Below are 22,494 nucleotides of genomic sequence, written 5' to 3'. Positions count from 1 at the left end.
TTTCCCTTTTGCCTGCTGGGGTGAATGAAATAGATTGGAGAATACAATTTAAAGGAAATGCCCCTTCCAAAATGCCTTTCCTTTACACTGCTAAAAACTAAGCCAATTACAATACATCAGGACCTTTAACTGCCTCTCTTTGGGTTCAGAATTAAGATAAATCCTATATTAAAAGGATGTGGATAGGTCTATTTCTCCAGGACCCTTTCTATCAATTGGCACAAGATCCCTAAGAGCCAACTGTATTTATCTTCCCTCTGAGACTCCCCAGGAAAAGCCTTCTACCCAGACAACGTGGTTTCCTCCAGATGAAATCCTCTTCCTTGTCCTGGGAACCGATCTCCCATTCTGAGTGTACCACAGAAAATTTTCCCTCCACATCTTCACTGCTATTAATGAGAAGGGAGAAATCATTTTTGCTTACTGTATGACCTCAGATTGTCGCAGTAATAGTGTATCAAGAACTTCTAAATTTATTCTCTTTTCTTATACTCTTAATTCAGGTGTCCAGGATGTTCTGACTCCTTTTATATGCTAGCTAATTGAATTCACAAACCCATCTCCGTCCAAATTAGCTAGCACACCTGAACCAATTAGCTAACAGGAACTGTCTGGCACTAATCCTGTGTACCTAACTGCTCTCAGGAGTTCTGCCAGTAAGTTTAGATGAGTTACTATGTATTAGGATGGTTATTATTACTAAATGTACACTTCTTTTGCCATTTAGCCCCTACAAACATGGTACCAGCTCATATAAAGGATTCTGGATCAAAGGAAAATATTGCATTGAGGCATACAAAATTGCCATTTTTATAGGTAAAAAATGATTAACTTTTTGTCAGTCTAATAGGAATCAATAAAACCTCTTTGTGTGGACTTGGCTCAAATACCATCTTATTTATCAAGCAAGGATCCTCCTTATTCACCTTTGTTATCTGAATAAAATCGATGTAGTCTGCATAAATATAGATTTCTGACATTAGGTCTAATATTAGCTAGTTTAAAAATTTAGAAATTATGCAAGTAAGGTAGGGCTACGTTTTTCTTAAAATTTAGGACATTATAGGTAAAGCTAAGTCTCCTTTAATTACCATCCATAATTCCTGCACCCCTCATGCCCGAAGAAAATCATAGCTTTGAATTTTGGAATATTTCTTTTCAGATATATTATATAGAAAGAGTTATGTAGATAGAGATAGAGATAGATAAATAAAATAAATTATAAAAATATAGATATATATTTTTAAAAATAACTTTACTGTTCTTATTTCTTAATCCTCTGTATTTCTTTTTTTCTCCAAATCAATGACATTAAATGGCACCTGTTATTGTTTGGTTTTGTTTGTTTCCTTTTACTTTTTACCTTAAAAGAATTATGGATTCATAGGAAGATTTTTTTTTAATGTACAGAGAGCTACCATGCACTTTCACGCAATTGATCTTTCTCTCTTTTTAGTACATTTTATTCTGAAACTTCCTTTTTTCACCCAATATTTTTTTTCTTGGTGGGGAGAGGGGTCTATCTCTGTTGATATATTTGTTTAGCTCTGCCTAGTTCATTCCTCCAAACTGCTGTATCTGTCCTTCCCCCCGTTATTTGCCCTTGGTGTTGCTGTGGAGCTGCTGATGTTTTACTGTTAAACCTAGCCCATAGCATGGAATAGCATGGGCTATGTTTAAGCTATACCTTGACTTCAACACTCTTTGTACAAGAATCATACCTTTAAAGTAGTTCATGCAAGAACTTATTTATGTTTGTCATGTTAATCAGTGGGACCCATAGGTCTATATAAGGCCTATCAATCATGTTCATCAAGGTAATATTTAATGAGCTTTTACTGAGTGCATCTTACGTGCCAAGCATTATGCCAGGTACTACTTGGGGTGTAGATTGGAACGGCATACAGTTCTTTACTCTTTGGGAATTTAAGAAGCCTGTAGCTTACTTAGTCTAGTCAGTTAATAGAACCATACACAATCAATTATAATATGAGAATTGCTAAAATGGTAGTATATAGCCACACAATGGAAGGTAAGAATGCTTCCCTTTGCTTCAGGATTGGGGGTGGTGGTGAAGAAATCTCCATGGTGTGATTATCCCTCAGCTGACTCTTTTTTAAAAAAAAATATTTTTACTGATAAAACAACATACAACATGCAAATACTTTTTTTCCTCATGCAAAAACATTTTTTAATTTGTACATTTAGTCACTATCATTGTACACTCTAGGCATTCCTAGATTATACCCTCTGAGTCTTTATTGTCTATCTTTTCTTCCAGTTTCATGTGTGCCCCCAGCCCTCCCTTCTCTCTCCTTCTCACATTCAGCTTCATTCAGTGTACTTACATTATTGTGCTACAATCAGGTTGTATTGTACTATCCATTTCTGAATGTTTACAATCAGTCCAGTGGCACAATCTATATCCCTTCAGCTCCAATTACTCAATAACTACCCTATTTCTTTCTCCTGATGATACTCTGTTCTTAACTGAAATTCTCCATGTTCATTCATTAATTTTAGTTCATATCTATGAGACCATACAGTATTTGTTCTTTTGTTTCTGGCTAATCTCACTCAACATAATGTCCTTAATGTCCTCAAAGTTCATCCATGTTGTTACATGCTTCGTGACTTTAGTCTGTTTTACAGCTGCTTAATATTCCATCATATGTATATGCCACAGCTTGTTTAGCCCACTCATCTGTGAATGGACATTTGAGCTGTTTCCATTTCTTGGCAATTATAAATAATGCTGCTATAAACATTGGTGTGCAAATTCCTGTTTGTATCCTTGCCCTCATGTCCTTTGAATAGATACCTAGGAATGCTATTGCTGGGTCATATGGCAATTCTATACTTAGCTTCCTGAGGAACCACCAGACTGCCTTCCACAGCAGTTGTACCATTTGACATTCCCACCAACAGTGGATAAGTGTGCCTCTTTCTCCACATCCTCTCTAGCGCTTGTCATTTTCAGTTTTATTGATAATGGCCATTCTGATGGGTATGAGATGATATCTCATTGTGGTTTTGATCTGCATTTCCCTAATAGCCAGGGAAGTTGAGCATCTTTTCATGTGCCTTTTAGCCATTTGTATTTCCTCTTCTGATAAATGTCTGTTCATGTCTTTTGTCCATTTTGTAATTGGGTTGTTTGTGTTTTTGTTGTTGAGCTGAACAATGTCTTTATATATTCTGGACACTATACCCTTATCTGATATGTCATTTCCAAATATCATCTCCCATTGTGTAGGCTGCCTTTTTACTTTCTTGACAAAGTTCTTTGATGCACGAAAGTGTTTAATTTTGAGGAGTTTCTATTTATCTATTTCTTTCTTCAATGCTCGTGCTTTGTGTGTAAGATCTAGGAAACTGTCTCCATTATAAGATTTATAAGATATTTCCCTAGATTTTCTTCTAAAAGTTTTATGGTTCTAGATCTAATGTTTAGGTCCTTGATCCATTTTGAGTTAATTTTTGTATAGGGTGTGAGATATGGATCCTCTCTCATTCTTTTGCATGTGGATATCCAGTTCTCCAAACACCATTTATCGAAGAGACTGTTCTGTCCCAGGTAAGTTGGCTTGACTGCCTAATCAAAGATCAACTGTCCATAGATGAGAGGGTCTACATCTGACCACTCTATTCGATTCCATTGGTCAGTATATCGATCTTTATGCTAGAACCATGTTGTTTTGAGCACTGTAGCTTTGTAATATGCCTTAAAGTCAGATAGTGTGAGACCTCTGACTTCGTTTTTCTTTCTCAGGGTATTTTTCACTTTTGGGGGCACCCTGCCCTTCCAGATGAATTTGGTTATTGGTTTTTCTATTTCTGCAAAGTAAGTTTTGGGGATTTTAATTGATATTGCATTGACTCTATAAATCAATTTAGGTAGAATTGATATCTTAACTATATTTAGTCTTCCAATCCATGAACAGATGTGCCCTTCCATTTATTTACGTCTTCTGTGATTTCTTTTAGCAATTTCTTGTAGTTTTCTTTGTATAGGTCTTGTGTATCCTTAGTAAATTTATTCGTAAATATTTTATTCTTTTGGTTGCAAGTGTAAATGGAATTTCTTTCTTGAGTTTACTCTCAGATTGTTCATTACTAATGTATAGAAACACTACAGATTTTTGAGTGTTGATCTTGTAACCTGCCACTTTGCTGTACTCATTTATTAGCTCTAGTGGTTTTGTTGTGGATTTTTTTTTTGGTTCTCAACATAGAGTTTCATATATATCATCTGCAAACAGTGAGAGTTTTACTTCTTCCTTTCCAATTCAGATGTCTTGTATTTCTTTTTCTTGTCTAATTACTCTGGCTATAACTTCCAACACAGTGTTGAAGAACAATGGACATCCTTGTCTTGTTCCTGATCTTAGGGGGAAAGCTTTCAATTTTTCCCCATTAAGGATGATGTTAGCTGTGGGTTTTTAAAGTATTCCCTCTGGGCCATGGTGGCTCAGCAGACAAGAATGCGTGCCTGCCATGCCAGAGGACCTGGGTTCGATTCCCGGTGACTGCCTATGTAAAAAAAAAAAAAAAAATTCCCTTTATCATTTTGAGAAAGTTCCCTTCTATTCCTATCCTACAATACAAATGTTCCATACATACAATATAACATACAAATATAACATATTCCATACATACAATATAACATACAATTATTCGATACATGGTATACAATGAGTGCCTTATAATATCATCACATAATTGTGTATTCATTACCATGATCATTTTTTTTTTTTTTTTTTTTTTTTTTTTTTTAGAGAGAGGGAGGAAAGGAAGGAAAGACAGAGAAGGAAGGAAGGGAGGAAGAAAGGGAAACATTTTTAAACATTTTCTTGTTTTATTATATTTTGTTTGTTTGTTTATTTTTTACATGGGCTGGGGCCGGGAATCGAACCGGGGTCCTCCGGCACGGCAGGCAAGCGCTCTTGCCCGCTGAGCCACTGCGGCCCGCCCACCATGATCATTTTTTGAACATTTGTATCATTCCAGAAAAAGAAATAAAAAAGAAAAAACTCATACATACCCTATCCCTTGCCCTTCCCTCTCATTGACCACTAGTATTTCTATCTACCCAATTTATTTTAACCTTTTCCCCCCTATTATTTATTCATTTTTATCTGTATTTTTTACTCATCTGTCTATACCCTCGAAAAAAAGAGCATCAGACACAAGGTTTTCACAATCACACAGTCACATTGTTAAAGCTATATCACTATAAAAATCATCTTCAAGAAACAAGGCTACTGGAACACAGCACTAGTTTCAGGTACTTTCCTTTAGCCACTCTAATACACCATAAACTAAAAAAGGATATCTGTATAACACATAAAAATAACATCCGGGATAACTTTTTGAGTCCATTTGAAATCTCTCAGTCACTGATACTTTATTTTGTCTCATTTCTCTCTTCCACTTTTTGGCCAAGAAGTTTTTCTCAATCCTTTGATGCCAGGTCCCATCTCATACCTGGATTTCTGTCCCACGTTGCCAGGGAAATTTATACCCCTGGAGTCATGTCCCATGTAGAGGGGGAGGGCAATGAGTCCACTTGCCATGTCGGCTTTGAGAGAGTTCCCACATCTGAGTAACAAAAGAGGTTCACAGGAGGTGACTCTTAGGCCTAATTTCAAGTAGGCTTATCTTTTGTAGGAATAAGTTTCATACAGGTGAACCCTAAGACTGAAGGCTTGGCCTGTTGATTTGCTTGTCCCCACTGTTTGCTAGAATATAAGAAATTCCCCAAATGGGGAAGCTGAATATTTCCCTCTTTATTCCCATTCTCCCAAAGGGACTTTGCAAATTCTTCTTTATTCACTGTCCATATCACTCTGGCATTTATTGGGGCATCACACTAACCTGGACAAACCAACAAAATCTCATGCCCTATTCAAGATTCCATGTACTTATGTTGTTAATTAAACTGGCCATACAAGTTAAATTAGGAAATGCACTACCCAAAATATAAATTTTACACCAAATAAAACATCTCTCCCTTTAGTCTCACACGAATGTTGAAGTTTTAAAATATGGACAATATCATCCTTTACCCAGTCTTCTAATATACCTTAGTCCTATCCAGATCAGTTTGATTCATATTTCTACTCTATGGTTGATCACTTTTTCAACCTTTTAAACAGTTCTTGTGGGGGTACTGCTGACTTTCATAGCTTCAGTGCTCTAATTCTTAAGTCTGAGGTGTGACATAAGTACCTGACGTTTCTGGGAAAGATCATATTATATACAAACATCTCAGTAGCTCAGAATTTAGAATTAATAGTTATACTTCCTGAATATATGTAACTGCTGTAAGAGCTTATAATCTAGGGCCCTTTACAATAAACCAAGCATGATAACCCATGCTTTCGAATTCAGCTTACAAAATTTTTGTATTATAGGTGGTCCATATGATTGAGGCATGATAATAATTGTCTTCTTGTTCCTGACATTTCATTCAACATACAGCTCTTAAGATTCACTCATCTAAGATGTTAAAGACTGAGATGGTATAATTTAGGAATGCCTAGAGTGTAAAATAATAGTGACTAAATGTACAAATTTTAAAAATGTTTTTGCATGAGGAAGAACAAAGGAATGTCATTATTGCAGGGTGCTGAAAATAGATGGTAATTAATATTTTTAAATGTCACCTTATGTGTGAGACTAAAGCAAAAAATGTTTGTTACAAAATTTATATTTTGACTAGTGCATTTCCTAATATGACTTATGTAGATAGTTTGAACACCATAAGTACTTGGAATCTCAGGTAGGACATTGTCCCGACCCGCAAGACAGTCAACGGGGTCCGCCACCTGCTGAGGGAAGAATGGCTATGGGACAGAGAGACGCAAGAAGGACAGCAAGACAGTATTCTGATCAAGCTGCAAATTTTATTAAGCAAGCCGGGTGTATATATACCGACTTGGGGAGGGAAGTAGGCTATGTGGAGCATTATGATAGGAGGGAGTCCGCGCCGGCGGGAAGGGCTGGTTAGATGATTGGTGGGGAGTTCGCGCCGGCGGTAAGGTCCCGGCGGGAACCTATTTCCGTGAAGAACCTTGTTGTACTATGTAGATGCCATTGCATTAGCCGGGGTGGCCATGTTGGCTCAATCGCCATCTTAGGTTAGCCTCTGGTCCCCAACATCTCCTCCCTTTGTTTTTCAAAAAAGGGATGGAGGAAGAATGCTGATTGAGCATTCTTTTGGCATTAACCTTTGCTGGGGGAAGTAGAGGCCTCATTCCCCAAGTTGTTTGTGGCTCTGTTTTTCTGGGGAGGGGAACCTTTGCAGAGCGAACCCCTATGCAAATGAGGCATACTTCTCAAGGAGCTCGAAAACGGCCTTTGATTGTTCTGGCCCTCCTTTGCAGTGCTTTGCCTTGCACCCAGCAGTATCAATCATAGCATAAGCTAGAAGCATACTTTCGAGTTATATGCTGCTCCCGTAGGAGGGGGGTTGTTTACAGAGGGTAGATGTTTTCTTGGCCTTCCAGGGTCACGCCCTGGTCCTGGAGATGGAGCCTTTGGTAATGCACCTGAATGGGCCTCCCTAGGGCTGAATTAACTTGATCTTTTACAAGCTGGAGTATTTTCCTTATAATAGCAGGTGCAATAGATATTATAAGGAGTAGGGTTATTAAGGGGCCTAGTATAGGGAGAAGGTAAGGGAGGATTCTGTTGAGTCCCCAGGAGGAGCCTCCTTGGGCTTCCCGCTCACGTTTGCGGTTTGCAATTCCTTCCCTAAGTTTGATCATTGAATCTTTAAGCCAGAATGATCAGCATAAAAGCAACATTCCTCACCTAATGCTGCACACAGCCCTCCTTGTTTAAGGAAGAGCAGGTCTAGCCCTCTTCTATTTTGGAGAACTATTTCTGATAGGGACGTAAGGGACTTTTCAAGGTGGGTGATGGAAGTTTCAATATGGGTTAAGTCCTCATCTATTGCAGCTCTTAGGCTGGAGAGGCTTTGTTGTTGGAGGGTGATTGAGGCGATACCGGTGCCTAGACCAGCAACACCAGTAGATGGATTCTTAGACGTCAGTCGTCTGTCAGCTTAGCCGTCGTTGAATAGGTTATAGCAGGGCTTGCTGGTTTATTAGTAGCTTCAGCTGTGCTGGAGAAAGAAAGAGAGAAAAATGCCTTTTCTCAGGGCCACTTTTTGCCCTGGGCAGATTGTTATTGTCTATTTGTTTTGTTAATCGCTCTGGTAACCATTTGTCTGAATCGAATTCCCTAGAATATATATACACTGATTCTCTGCCCCATATCAGGACCGGATCTGGTCCTCACCAAGTGTTATCCAATGGATCTTTCCAGAGGACCGTGGCAAATTGTGTTCAAATAGATCTAAAATAGGCCTGTGGGAGATTGCAAGGTAAAGAAAATATTAAAATCAACAGGATTTTTTAGATCTATTTGAACAAGCTGTCCTTTTTGAATGCATTGTTCAATTAATTTTAACTCTCATTCAGCTGCAGCTGTTAACTGCCTTTTGCTTAATAAATCAGAATCTCCTTGTAAAATATCAAACAAGTTTTGTAATATATAATTAGGAATCCCTAAAGTGGCAGGTAGCAAAAATGAATGCAGAGTGTCAATAGCGACGTGTACCCATAGCAAATGACCAGATTTTTTAAATTGAATTCATTGGATTGATTTAAAAGGAATGCAGGAATGTGGATTCTTTATAATTGGTTGTGCATTTTTGCTAATTTTAAATTTATTGCATGCAGTTTTTATGGTATTTTCTCACAATAGTGGCCAAATTTCGGTTTGCTTACATGACGGGGCCCAGTTGGGTCCTCTGGGAACTGGCTAGGGACCAAGAGGAGCTTCCTGGGACCTAGATATCTTTATTAAAGTACACCTCTTTCTGGGGGGATAGCCAGTCCTCCCAGCTAGAGTGTACATTTTAACTATTTTTTACCAAGGTCATGTGATAGCAATATCAGTTGCATGTAATGGCAACATCAGGTGAACAAAAAAGACTCCACAAGTATATTTTTTCCTTGCATTCAACCCTCAAATCTGATCTGCTTCCAATATAAGCCATGGTTATTTTAGGATAAATTTAGCTTATACATATGTAGTTTATATAAAGATTGGACAAAGCCTTAAGTTATTTTGGCTTAAAGGAATATAGGTATTTATATGATTTGAATATGATTTAGCCAGTAATAGATTCATTTATAGTAATAGTACTTAGATTAATAGATTAAGCCACCTGGTTTAGGGCAAGAAAAGAAGCACTTTTTGCCAGTATAATGATACCCAGGAGAAAATCAGTATTTTTTATACAGATAACAACATGATAAAAGTTAACATAAGTTATTTTGATAAAACACAGACTCTTTGCTTTCTAACTAATTATTTAGAATCTTTTTATATCTTTTCATTATAACAGGCTAAAAGTTCAAGAAAACATTGTCATTTTAGACTCATTAAATCTTTCTTGATTTTAACCATAATTTCTATTTTTACAAACCCTCGGCATTTATTATATTAGTTTAGGCTTTATTCCATATTCCATTATTCAAAAATAATGCGTAGGGGGCAATTTTTTGAATAATGACCCGATTTGTTACAATTAAAACAGATGGGGCCGTTGTTTTGAGGGCGATTTTGTAAGACAGCTAATATTGCTTGAGTATTAGGATTTATTCCATTACAAAGTTTAATATAATTGGAGAGGTCAGTGTTATGAAAAGGGCGGATTGCCGCCTGACAGGCGGTCTTAGCATTTTCATAAGCGAGATGCTTGATAAAATCGCTTTCGCTTTCTTGATCACCAAGAATGCATTGGGCTGCGATCTGTAGCCGACTGAGGAAGTCAGTATATGGCTCATTGGGGCCCTGAACTATTTTTGATAAAGAGGAGGTGAGAGGCCCTTTTTGGGGAAGTAGCCTCCATGCTTTAATGGCGGCAGACTGCACCTGGAGACCAAGTCCTCAGGGATATTGTGCTTGGGTAGAATTAAGATGATAATTGATCCTAGAAGCTTTTTTAATGACCAGGATTTTGTGCTGTCTTTTAAGACGTTGCCTTCAGCATACTTTTTACACTGCTCCTCATAGTCTGCTTTCCATAGCAGGAAATCGCCACCTGATAGGGTGGCTCTGGCGAGCTGTGACCAATCATTTGGAGTGAGTTCCTTTTCGCTAATACTATCTAGCAAAGCCAGGGTGAAAGGGGCAGTTGCTCCATAATCATGTACGGCTTTTTTTAGTTCTTTCAAATATTTTAGATTAATCCTTTTGTATTTATTGGTTCGGGGTGTTTCCTCCCGCTCGTGGCTACGCTCGTGCCTACATTCTGATTTTATTTCGTCCTCATCATTAGCCTTCTCACTCCCTTCCTCCTCACTGCTTTCCTGTTCAGACTGAGGCTCGGAAGCTTCTGACCTTGCCTTTTGCTGGCTATGGAGGACCGAAAAAGTGTAGTGGGCACAGCGGGGGTTAGGGGGCTTATTTTGGTTAGTCATTAGAGAGAGAGAAGAGAGCACCTGACTGGCGGTTTGCAGGGAGTTAAGGAGGTGATTATTTTGCAGTTGTTGTCGGCTAGCTCTGGCCTGTTCTTGGGCAAAGAGTTCATTAAAGGCATTGGCACTGTTTCTGAGCATAGTGGCCGCTTCCTCCAAGGCTGTATATTGTGGCAGGAAGGGTGGAACTCGGGGCATTATAGGATAGTAATGGTGAGGAGGTTGTGGCGCACATGGCACATGGGGGGGGGGGGGTTGGAAGGCCGGGAGGTCATTAAAAGCTGAGATGGGTTTTTCGGCACAGGGAGTTTTATCTTCTTGGAGGTCAGTGTCATTTAGCATATCCATAGTGACAGAATTACATTCTGAGTGGGGTCTGGAGAGGGGACGTGCATTTTTTAAGGCATTCTCTCCCTCTCTATAAAGCTTTAGTATTTCAGGGTCTGAATTTTTTAAAGTGATTTCTCCCTCTCTACAAAGCTCTAGTATTTCAGGTTCTGAAGGGGAAGTTTTTATGGCCTCATTGATTAAGTTCCAATAATTGAAGGCTGTAACTGGTACCTTTTCTGGCCCGAAAATTTTATAATAGTCCTTTAAACAATCTCCTACTCTTGATCAGCATTTTTGGTCTATGGTCCCGTCAGCAGGGAACCATGGACAGGTTTGATAGACAAACTGAAAGAAATTTCTAAGGTCCTTTTTCTTAACTCTCTCTCCTCGCGTCTTGAGGGTTTCTTTTAATTGTCTCATGTAAAGCTCATGTGTACTAGATTCCTTCCCATAGTGAATTTTTTAAATGAAAATGAAAGTGACTTACTGTGTGATCCTTCGCTCTTCTCTTCGTTCGTCCGTCGGCGCGAGGCAGTGTCGCCGGGGCTGCATTCACAGGTGAGTTACTTCTGTGGCAGTCCGGGGTTATGGGAGGGCCCTCCTCATTTTTCGGCGCGCGACGCTTCTATCTCTCAGCTAGCGGTCAAGCCCCACGCTGGGCGCCAATTGTCCCGACCCGCAGGACAGTCAACGGGGTCCGCCACCTGCTGAGGGAAGAATGGCTATGGGACAGAGAGACGCAAGAAGGACAGCAAGACAGGATTCTGATCAAGCTGCAAATTTTATTAAGCAAGCTGGGTGTATATATACCAGCTTGGGGAGGGAAGTAGGGTATGTGGAGCATTATGATAGGAGGGAGTCCACGCCGGCGGGAAGGGCTGGTTAGATGATTGGTGGGGAGTTCGCGCTGGCGGGAAGGTCCCGGCAGGAACCTATTTCCGTGAAGAACCTTGTTGTACTATGTAGATGCCATTGCATTAGCCGGGGTGGCCATGTTGGCTCAATCGCCATCTTAGGTTAGCCTCTGGTCCCCAACAGGACATGAGATTTTGTTGGTTTGTCCAGAGTGATGCCCCGATGAATCCCAGAGTGATTCAATCAGTGAGTGGAGAAGTATTTGCAAAGCCCCCTTTGGGGAATGGTGAGAATGGGGAAAAAATGCAACTTCCGTAAGTTGAATTCTTGATATTCTCACAAGCAGTGTGGACAACCAAAGCTATAGGCTGAGCCCCCAGTCTTGGGGCTCGTTCATATGAAACTTAACCCCAAAAAGGATATAGGTCAAGTCTACTTAAAATTTAGGCCTAAGAGTCACCCCCAAGAGAACCTCTTTTGTTGCTCAGATGTGGCCTCTCTCTCCAGCCAACATAACAAGCAATTTCACCACCCTCTCCCTGTCTACGTGGGACATGACTCCCAGGGGTGTGGACCTTCCTGGCAACGTGGGACAGAAATCCTAGAGTGAGCTGAGATTCAGCATCAAGGGATTGAGAAAACCTTCTCGACCAAAAGGAGGAAGAGTGAAATGAGACAAAGTGTCAATGGCTGAGAGATTCCAAACAGAGTCGACAGGTTGTCCTAGAGGTTATTCTTATGCATTAAGTAGATATCATCTTGTTATTCAAGACGTAATGGAGAGGCTGAAGGGAACTGCCTGAAAATGTAGAACTGTGTTCCAGTAGCTATGTTTCTCGAGGATGATTGAATAATGATATAGCTGTCACAATTTGTGTGATTGTGAAAACCTTGACTCTGATGCTCCTTTTATCTACCTTGTCAAGAAACGAGTAGAACATATGGAATAAAAATAAATAATAGGGGGAACAAATGTTAAAATAAATTTAGTTTGAAATGCTAGCGATAAATGAAAGTGAGGGATAAGGGGTATGGTATGTATAATCTTTTTTTTCCTGTTATTGTTTTATTTCTTTTTCCGTTGTCTTTTTATTTCTTTTTCTGAATTGATACAAGTGTTCTAAGAAATGATGAATATGCAACTATGTGATGATATTGAGAATTACTGAATATATATGTAGAACAGAATTATATGTTAATGTTTTGTTTGTTTGTTCTTAATTTTTTTAATTAATAAATAATTTTTTTTAATGCAGGGGTGGTGATCAACCCACCACATCCCCATTCAACTTTCCAAAAAAAAAAAAGATTCATTCATCTAATTGCATGCCTCACAACTTAATTCCTTCTTGCAGCTGCGTAGTTCATTGTATGAAAACACCATAGTTTCCCCTTCCATTCCTCAGTCATTGTAACTCCATTCTTTGTGGATCACAAACACTGCTGCCAGAAACACCAGTATGCAAATGTCCATCCATGTCCCCACACTCAGTTGCTCCATGTATACACTTCAGCTGACTCTTGAAGGATAATTAGAAGCTTGTTCGACAGAGTGTTAAGGAGAGAAGAAGGGATTCTAAGCATATGCAAGGGTCAGAGGCATAAAACTACTTGGAGCAATGGGTAAGTTGATAGAATTTGCATGTGACTTGTAGGAAGATTCAAGGGAAGTAAGGAATAGTGGGAGGAATGAAGTGTGCATATCAGTTAGGAAGCAGCCAGGAAAACAGATTCTGTAACAGGTACTTTAGTTGAGAGAATTTAAAATGGGGAACTTGTTAATAAAGGTATTGAAAAAAACGGAAAAAGCCACACAAGAGGTTATCTACAGCAGGAGGCTGTCAACATAGCCCTGGAAGCACAAGGGAAGATAAGATATATCTAGGAGCAAGAGACATCCAACAGGAACTAGAATCAGAACCATGGTAGAGGGTACCTGACAGCAGCTGGGACTGAGGAGGGTGCGGCTGTCATTTGGAAGCTATAACATGGGAGACACAGCCACTGGCTGAGGTTGGCAGAGAAATTCCTCTGACTTCCCTTTCCTTCTGTCCTCCAATTTCCTAACAGTGCCCTTCTTTGACCTAAGCTGTTGGCAAAGGAGCCTAAAAAAATGTAATGGGCAGACCAATGATGACACAGCATCTAAATAGGTAGGGCAGGATCATGAAGGGCTTAATTGTCTTAATTTGGAAGCAGTGGTGGGCCACTGAAAGTGAAAGGTTTAAGTCCAGGCGAGGAATGAACTCACATGGTTGTTAGCTATGAGACTGGAAGGCAGGAGAGGTTGAATGATAGTGAAGCGGTAGACGTTACCTTTTTTTTTTTTTTTACTTGGAAATAATTGCAAACTTACAGGACAATTGCAAAAATAATACAACTAATGAAGATCACTCCAGCATACCTCCACTTACCCACAATACCCAGTGCACCAATTTTAACATTTTGCCACCTTTGCCATATCATTCTATCTGTCTGTCTGTCTGTCTGTCTATCTAGCTATCATCTAGCCATCCATCCATTATCTGTTCATATATCTCTCTCTACCTAGCTATTTTATGAACATTTGAGGTCAGGTTGCACTCTTCATACTCCTTGAACACATAATATTTCCATGAATGTTTCCTACACAAAGATATTCACTTATGTAATCACCTTAAGTGCAGTTACCAAGTTCAAGAAATTAAACATTGTGTTAAAGCTAATATTTGGTATTCCAATTTTTAAAAAAGTCCCAATAATGTCTTTTTGAACTTTTTCTCCTCCATTCTTAGATACCATCCAGTATCAGATATTGCATTTAATTGTCTTTATCTTTAAAGACAGTTTTTTTTTTCATAGAGCCCAGGTGTTCTTTAGTCTTTTGTTTTAATTATGGAAACATATATACAGCATAGTCCTTCCATCCCGACACCTCCCAAGCATATCATTCAGTGTGATTAATCCCATTCATGATGTTGCAATACCTCGTTATCATCTATTACTGTAAGTTTCCCTTCACCCCAAACAGAAACCCTATACTCATTTTGCATTAACTCTCCATTGCCCTTGCTCCCCACTCCTGGTAACCTGTACTCTACTTTCTGTCTCTATAAGTTTGCATATTCTCTGATATTTTCTTTGTGGTTACCTTGGGGCTTAACATCCTAAATCCATAAGAGTCTCATTTGTTTGCTACCAATTTGACATCATTTACATACATAAACTATTTCCTATACACTTCTGTTCCCCACCTTTATGAAGTTCTTGCCACAGATAACAAAGTCATACATTATGAATCCAAGCACATTGATTTATCATTATGTTTTATGCATTTGCCTATTACCCTGTAGGAGGTGAAATGGAGTTAAAACTAAAAATACAATAGTCCTGGAATTTATATTTACACATGCCATATTTTTATTGGAGATTTTTATTTCTCCATGTGGCTTTAGTCAACTGTCTAGTGCCCTTTCCTTTCAGCTTCCAGAATTCCATTATGCATTTCTTCTAGGGTTGATCTAGTGGTGATGAAGTCCTCAGCTTTTGTTTGTCTGGGAATGTCTTAAATCCTCCCTCATTTTTGAAAGACAGTTTTGTCAGATTTAGAATTCTTGGTTGGCAATTTTTTGCTTTCAGCACTTTAAATATGTCTTCCACTGCCTTCTTGCCTCCATGATTTCTGATGAGAAAATCAGCATTTAATCTTCTTGAGAACCCCTTGTATGTGGCATGATGCTTCTCCCTTGTGGCTTTCAGAATTCTCTGTCTTTGGTATTTACAGTTTGATTGTAACAAGATGTGGTGTGGGTTATTTGGGTTTATCCTATTTGGAGTGCATTGAACATCTTGGATGTAAATATCTGTGTCTTTTGTTAAACTGGGGAAATTTTCAGTCATTGTTTCTTGGAATATCCTCTGTGCTCCTTTTTTTCTTTCTTCTCCTTCTGGGATATCCACAATGCCTATACTGGTATACTTGATAGTGTCCCACAGGTTTCCCAGACTCTGTTTACTTTTCTTCATTCTTTCTTCTGTCTCCTCAGTCTGAATTGTTTCAATTGTCTGGTTTTTGAGACCACTGATTCTTTCTTCTGCCAACTTCAATCTGCTGTTGAACCCCTTTAAGGAATTTTCAACTTCTGTTACTGTGGTCTTCAGCTCTGTTTAGTTCCTTTTCATAATTTCCTAACCTATCTTTTCATTAAAAAAAAAATGCTAGTGAAACCCACTAAACTGAACATCAAAATGTAAGACTCACATTTTGAAAACAAAGTATAGAGCCTGTGGTATGTATAATGGGTGTTGTGGAAGGGCGGTGTGGGGGCTCTTGAGAGGGAAATGCTGAATCTCTTCATTTTTAAGAACCACCCAAATGATTCTGATGCAGTTGGCCCGAGGACCACACTTTGAGAATACTTGCCTGTTGAGTTTCCTAGCAGAAGGCACAGGAAACTTCCAACTTCCTGTTGCTTGCTACGGGCAGTGTTGTAGTTTGCTAAAGTTGCTGAAATGCAATAAACCGAAATGGGCTGGCTTTTAACAACAGGGACTTATTAGTTTACCAGTTTACAGTTTTGAGACTGTGAAGATGTCCAAATCAAGGCATCAACAGGACAGTATCTTCTTCCTGCAGAAAGATTGCTGGCAATCCGGAGCTCCTCTGTCACAGGGCAAAGCACACGGCTGGCATCTGCTGGTCTTTCTTTTCTCTTCTGGGCTTCATTGCTTTCACCTTCTGGCTGCTCCTTCTGTGGCTTTCTTTCTAGCTTCTCTGTGTTTCTCTTTCTCTCAGCTTCTCTGTGTGCATCTCTGAATTTCATCTCTTATGAAGGACGCCAGTAAAGAGATTAAGACACACCTGGGGCATGCCTCAACTGCAATAACCTAATCAAAAGGTTCTACCCACTGGAATGAATTAGCTTTAAGATCATGATCTTTTCTGGGGTACATACAGCTTCAAACCATCACAATCAGAAAAGATTGGGGAGAGGAGTAGTCATGTCTTTGGAGAAGTAAGGGACATTGGCCTGGTAAATTAGAAGAAAGAAGCAGCTAGGAGAACACTCACTGATGAAAGAGAGACCTATGGCTGGTAGGGGTCCACTCTGGACTGACTTATTTGTAGTGTCATGACACTGACTTGTTGCCACACTCTAAGAAAGGGACTTATGTTGTGCTCATATGACTTCTTGAAATTAAATAGCTATCAGCCCTTCTCGTGGTCTCCCTAATGCCAACGTGAGCGCAGGGACAGTCCAGAGAGAGGGTAGTGGTGTTGGTGGCAACTGCTCTGCAGTGGAGTTGAAATACTAGAGTTGCTGCAGGAGAGCAGTGTGGTCTGATGCCTGCTCTGAGGCTTGCACTTAGGTGACATAGGAAGAAGCCCTGGGCTGTTCTTTGCTATAGAGGCTGAAGCAGCTACTAAATCTCCAGTATCAATCTGCATGTCTTCTAAGTCCTAACCTTGGGGAAATACTGGATTATTTTTCATCAAGAAAGCTTAAGAAAAGCTATTTGTTCAGAAATTTTCTTATTTCTTTCTGAACAAGCAGATAAGTAGGAAAGGCTAGTCTGGAGAAATGGTTCACTATGCTGGGAGACAAAACAACCCGATTCTCTTTACAGATTTCCTGTGGATTAGCTATAGCATTTTGGTCACGTTGCCTCCTGGTGCCAGTTTTGCATCTAAGTGATTCTCAAGGAGTAAGATGTTAGATGGAGTACACCTATGGTTGAGTCCTAGAGTAATGTGTTAATTAGATGGAATATTGCTAACGTTTAGGCAATAAATCTTTTCTTTATCAGGATTCAGAGAAGATGTGCATTGAAATAATCTCCTTGGCCTTCTACCCGGAGGCTGAAGTGATGTCTGATGAGAACATAAAACAGGTGTATGTGGAATACAAATTCTATGATCTACCCTTGTGGGAGACTGAGACTCCAGTGTCTCTGAGGAAACCAAGGGCAGGAGAAGAGATCCATTTCCACTTTAGCAAAGGTGAAGTATCTTGTGTTGTTACTGGGGAATAGAATCTGGCAAATGCTTAAACTGAGGGATCACAATTACTCTGGACTTCTTAGTGGGGTGGATCCAACCATTTTATTTTATTTATCAAAGTAATATGCATATGGATTTTTTAAATTAATTAGGCCTGAAAAGATTTTAATAAGAAATAAGCAATTGTTTGCCCCACCCCTTCTCCACAAACTACCCTACCCCACCATATACACACAGTCAGCGAGAACCATTTTTAACTTTTTCTGCTATTTCTTCTGGTATTTACCTCCACATTTCTAAATGCAGTTTCTTTTGCAATTTTCTGATTCACCAATTTTTAGATTTTATTTTCTGACTTCCTCTCTTGGAACATAAAATTTAGCTCTTACACCATACCTACATTTCTCCCATATGATAAGATCATAATTTTTATATAATTTGATTTTAATTGCTCACATTATAATGAATACGTAAGTACTAATTCTTACACAGTCAATTAGTATACCATGATTATATTTCCTTTCTTGTCTATTGTTTTGTTTGCCTCAATTTTTCATTTGCTTTATTTTCGTTATACCTATTGATAACTCTTTTCACATCCTCCAACACCCTTTTGAATTTTCACATAATCAAACCTAACCATGTAATTTATCTGTTTATCCACTTTTTCCTGAACACCTCTCTCCGTTATCTTGTCCTTATCTAGCCCATTGCTGCCCTTACTAGCATTTGCTTTCATTTCCTCCTAAACTGAATGTCCTGTCTCCTGCATCTTGTGTCATCCTGTCTTGATTTATTTCCTTATATTAATGGACCATATTTTCCAGTTGCTTTTAAATAAGTATTTGGATAATCATTCATGAATCTCTTTATTCTGCTTTCATATTTAATGGGGACTTTGACCAAGTATAGGAGAATCTATGTTGAAAACATTATCATTCAGTATTGCTAAGTAATTGGTCCATGATTTTCTAGTGGAGTCTAACTTTTTGTATGAAAACTAACCCTCTCCCCACCCCTGTCAAATCTCCCCAAAGACTTTAAGGTTTTTTTCTTTATGTCTAGTGTTCTCAAATTTCAGGATTATATACATATTTTTCTTTAATTGTTCTGGCCATTCAGTGGCTCGTTCAGTCTGGAAACTCATGGCTTTTAGTTTGGAAAATTATATTGTATTTCTTTGATAGGTTAGTCCCTAATGTATTTTTTCTTTTTCCATAGTAGATCTTCCAGATTGATCCTCTGATTTTCATATCATTTTCTTCCCATAATTCTACCTCCCACTCCCCACCCCCACCCCTACTTTTTGGGAGGTTTTAATTTTATCTTTTAAGCGTTTAGTGAATTTTTTGTTTTAATTTTTTAAGAGTGCTTCCTTGTTCTGTATTCCTTTTTTACAAGTATGCTCTGTCATTTTATCACACAAGACAGACATTTATTTCTCACTCATGTAAAATAAGTTCAGAGGTGACAGTTCAGGGCTGATATGGAGGCTACATGATATTTCTTTCCAGAAATATTTTGACTTTGTTGCCCCTGAAGTAAACTATCTTTCCTTTCCATTATCCTACCACCTGCCTTCTATCTTTTTGGCTACCCATCTGTCCTTGATGGCTGCTGGGCAAACAAGAATGGCCTCCCAGCTGAGCCTTTGAAGCAGTCTTTGCAGAGATTTCACACACTACAATGACCTGAATTTAACCATGTAACCTACCTAGCTAAGGAGATTGGAAAACAGAGGCTAATTTATTTGAGCCTGTAACATTTCCATATGAAAATAGGAGGAAGGGGAGAATGGATGTTGAGATATGAACTTTGAGTTGAACCTGCCACAAAACCCAAAGCTCCTGGTAGCCCCTTAAAATCCGTCTCCTAGAATTCTTCCAGTTGTGGAGTGGTGGAAACATGCTTATATTGAAGTATGGAAGAACAGCCTTCAATGCATATTATAGGGCTTCCAGTATATCAGGGATTGACAAACTTTTTCTTAAACGGCCCGATAATAAATATTTTAGGCTTTGTGGGCCATATAGTCTCAGTTACAACTTCCTCCGTCAAATAATATATAAGCAAATGGGAGTGGCTGTGTTCCAAAAAAACTTTATGAAACAGGTGACCTGCTTCTATGCTGTACTTTGCCTTCTGCTTTCTATCACTGTTTTAATATGCCGCTTATGAGAGTTTTAGCGCCCAAATAGCAACTGTATATGACTCTTTGCTTTTTCTCTCTTACCCGTCACCCAGTGATAGACCTGGACCCACTGGAGCAAAAAGGTCGAAGGCAATATCTATTTTCCATGCTGAATGGGCAAGATCGTGAGCAAGGCCTGTAAGCAGCTGCTTTCTGTTTTGAAGGGAAAGAGATATTCAGACAGGAATTCTGTAGTTTGAGTTTGGATTTGTGCTAATGCTGAATTTTTAAATAAGTTCTTTCAAGTTAATTTATTCTTCATGAATTTCCCATTTACTTCAGTCTAACTTATGTTTGTTACCTGATAATTATATAATCTAATAGTTTAGTTTAATTCTCACCCATAGCAGCCCCTGATGGGCACTTTTTTGGCAATGATTTAATTGAATGCTGACAGTGCCCTATACAGAATGGACAAAACATTTTGACATTCTAAGATAATTTGCTTTGTTCCTCTCACACACAGTACTATTTATTATTAGCTTACCGAATATTATGCCTTTATAATACTTTTATATTTAGATTTTTAAATTGTTTTCTTTCCAGGAATATTTTGACTTTGTTGCACCTGAAGTAAATTCTAGGTCTGTTTTAAATTTTTAGGAAAGCAATTGCCATTATTCCTGTAACCTGAGAAGGCCTCCTTTTTTAGTTTCTAGATAAACTTGGGACATATCAAACTAAAAATAATTATTCAATTTTTAGCTGAAACAAATTTAAGCAGGCATTTTGTGTTTATATTTTACTAAGTCTGGCAATCCTACTTCCTTTGCGTGCATGTGGGTAAGAAATGATATAAGGTCAGTGTTTTATCCATTCCTTTTCTAAAGGCCCCAATATATTTGTTCAATCTGCATTTACTGTGTCTCTAGTTAGTCATAGAAAGAACTAAAAAAGATTCCGGCTGAAATGAAAAATGAGTCTGACTTCACTATCATTGTGAACTGAAACTGTTAGAAGTTCTCTGATACCATTTTTTTTTCTCACTCCTCCAAGGGCAGGCATCAGAAATCGAACCCAGGTCTCCGGCATGGCAGGTGAGAATTTTACCTGCTGAGCCACTGTGGCCTGCCCCTGGGGTACCTTTTAGAAATGTAAATTGTGGTTATTTGCTTTCTGCACTAATGCTAAATTTAGCTTGCTTTCTTCACTTCTCTTTTCTTTCTTTCCTTTTTTGTCTTTTTTTCTTTCTCTCTTCTCTTTTCTTTTTTTTTTTTCTTCCTTTATTTCCTCACAGGAGCAGCCTTTTTTCTACTTCAGATCTCTATTGCTTTTGCCTTTGATGTTCTTTTTTGTGGGCCTAGCAATGGCTTTCTGATCAGACAGACTTGGGTTTGAATCCTGACTCCTCACCTTATTTGCTCTAGGATCATTGAGCTATTACTTGATTTGAAGGCTCTTATGAGTATAAAATAAGAGAATAATAACATAGGTAGGGTGGGCCACAGTGACTCAGTAGGCAAGAGTTCTCGCCTGCCATGCCGGAGACTGGCTTCCATTTCCAGTGCCTGCCCACGCAAAAAATAAAAAAGAGGATAACATAGGTAGACCACTTAGATAACATAGGTAGACTATTACCGAAAGTTCTCAGTAAATGAGACAGAAAGGTAATAACAAATAAATATTGCTGAATGGATTGAGAATGTATCATTTTTCAGTAGTTTTTCTCTACAGCAAAATCATGTTTGGCTGTGCTTTTAAGAGCTTGAATTTTTAGTTCTAGTACTGCTCCCTTAGAACTCTCTTTTGTCACCATGTTTGCTTTAAAAAAAATTATTGGAATATGCACTATCCAAAATAGGAAAATCCATAGACACAGAATGTAAATTAGTGGTTAGTAGGTTGGGGGAGAGGGGAATGGGAAGTGACTGTTTAACACAGGTCCAGGGTTTCTTTTTTTGCAGGGGTGTGATGAAAATATTCTGGAATTAGTTAGAGGTGATGGTTGCCCAATATTGTGAATACATTAAAAAACACTTTAAGTGGTTACGGTGATGAATTTTATCTTAAAAAAAAATAGGATTATTGTAGATTATGTCACTTTCTGGAACTTAATACCGTTCTTTGCTAAATCAAAATAATAATATTTTTATTGACTCTTCACTGTTTGTGAGCCACAGTGCTATGTTATAGCATCACCTCTCAAGACTTACGACTCCAAGGAATACAGTTTTTATTTGTAATTATCTCAAAACTGAAGATTTTGAAGATACGTCCTAATTATCATATGTATATGGGTTAAAATATGCAACTGACTACTTTCATGCTTGATCTGGAAATAAATATAACTGTAAGGATAGGATTTCAATTTAACGTGTGTCTCATCAACTTAATGGCTGATGTACCAATTAATGTACTAAAGGCAGAACGTTACAAGGATTGTTTCACAATCCTCTTTTTCCTTTACTCTGCTCAGGCTTGGTACTCACCTTTTCTTTTATTTAAAAATGTAAAACCTCTCCCCCTATAATCCTTGTTTTTGTGTCACACCTCCCCTGCCTATATCATATCTTCCATCTGTAAATGATCTCACTTTTTACACTCTAGAGGTTTGAGAACATGATCAACCTTATCTTAAGAGTCTTAATTCTCGCTTCTCAAGGCCTGTTTTACTTTAAAGTATATTGATTCCTCACTTTGTG

The 22,494-nt window shown here is 38.5% G+C and overlaps 1 protein-coding gene and 1 long non-coding RNA gene across 11 annotated transcripts in view; both read left to right on the top strand.

The window, feature by feature from the left end:
* RPGRIP1 (RPGR interacting protein 1) overlaps positions 1-22,494 on the top strand; it is a 48,151-nt gene that overhangs the window by 22,195 nt on the left and 3,462 nt on the right. For 8 of the 10 annotated variants that reach the window (XM_077127255.1, XM_077127254.1, XM_077127261.1 and 5 more), the window contains 2 exons: positions 17,469-17,661; positions 19,906-19,990. In XM_077127255.1, coding sequence (XP_076983370.1) covers positions 17,469-17,661; positions 19,906-19,990 — 278 coding nt within the window. Of the gene's footprint in view, positions 1-17,468; positions 17,662-19,905; positions 19,991-20,848; positions 20,925-22,494 lie in introns of those variants that run through there. The other 2 variants (XM_077127258.1, XM_077127256.1) reach the window with 2 other exon arrangements.
* On the top strand, positions 10,184-12,404 carry LOC143655796 (uncharacterized). Its single transcript, XR_013162264.1, has 3 exons — positions 10,184-10,228; positions 11,362-11,384; positions 12,189-12,404. It is a non-coding gene; the product is annotated as an uncharacterized LOC143655796 (long non-coding RNA).

Source organism: Tamandua tetradactyla, chromosome 14, assembly GCF_023851605.1.
Source record: "Tamandua tetradactyla isolate mTamTet1 chromosome 14, mTamTet1.pri, whole genome shotgun sequence".
In the NCBI taxonomy this organism is placed as follows: Eukaryota; Metazoa; Chordata; class Mammalia; order Pilosa; family Myrmecophagidae; genus Tamandua; species Tamandua tetradactyla.
Note: the sequence above shows the minus strand (reverse complement) of the source record. Positions and strands in the feature narration are given on the sequence as shown.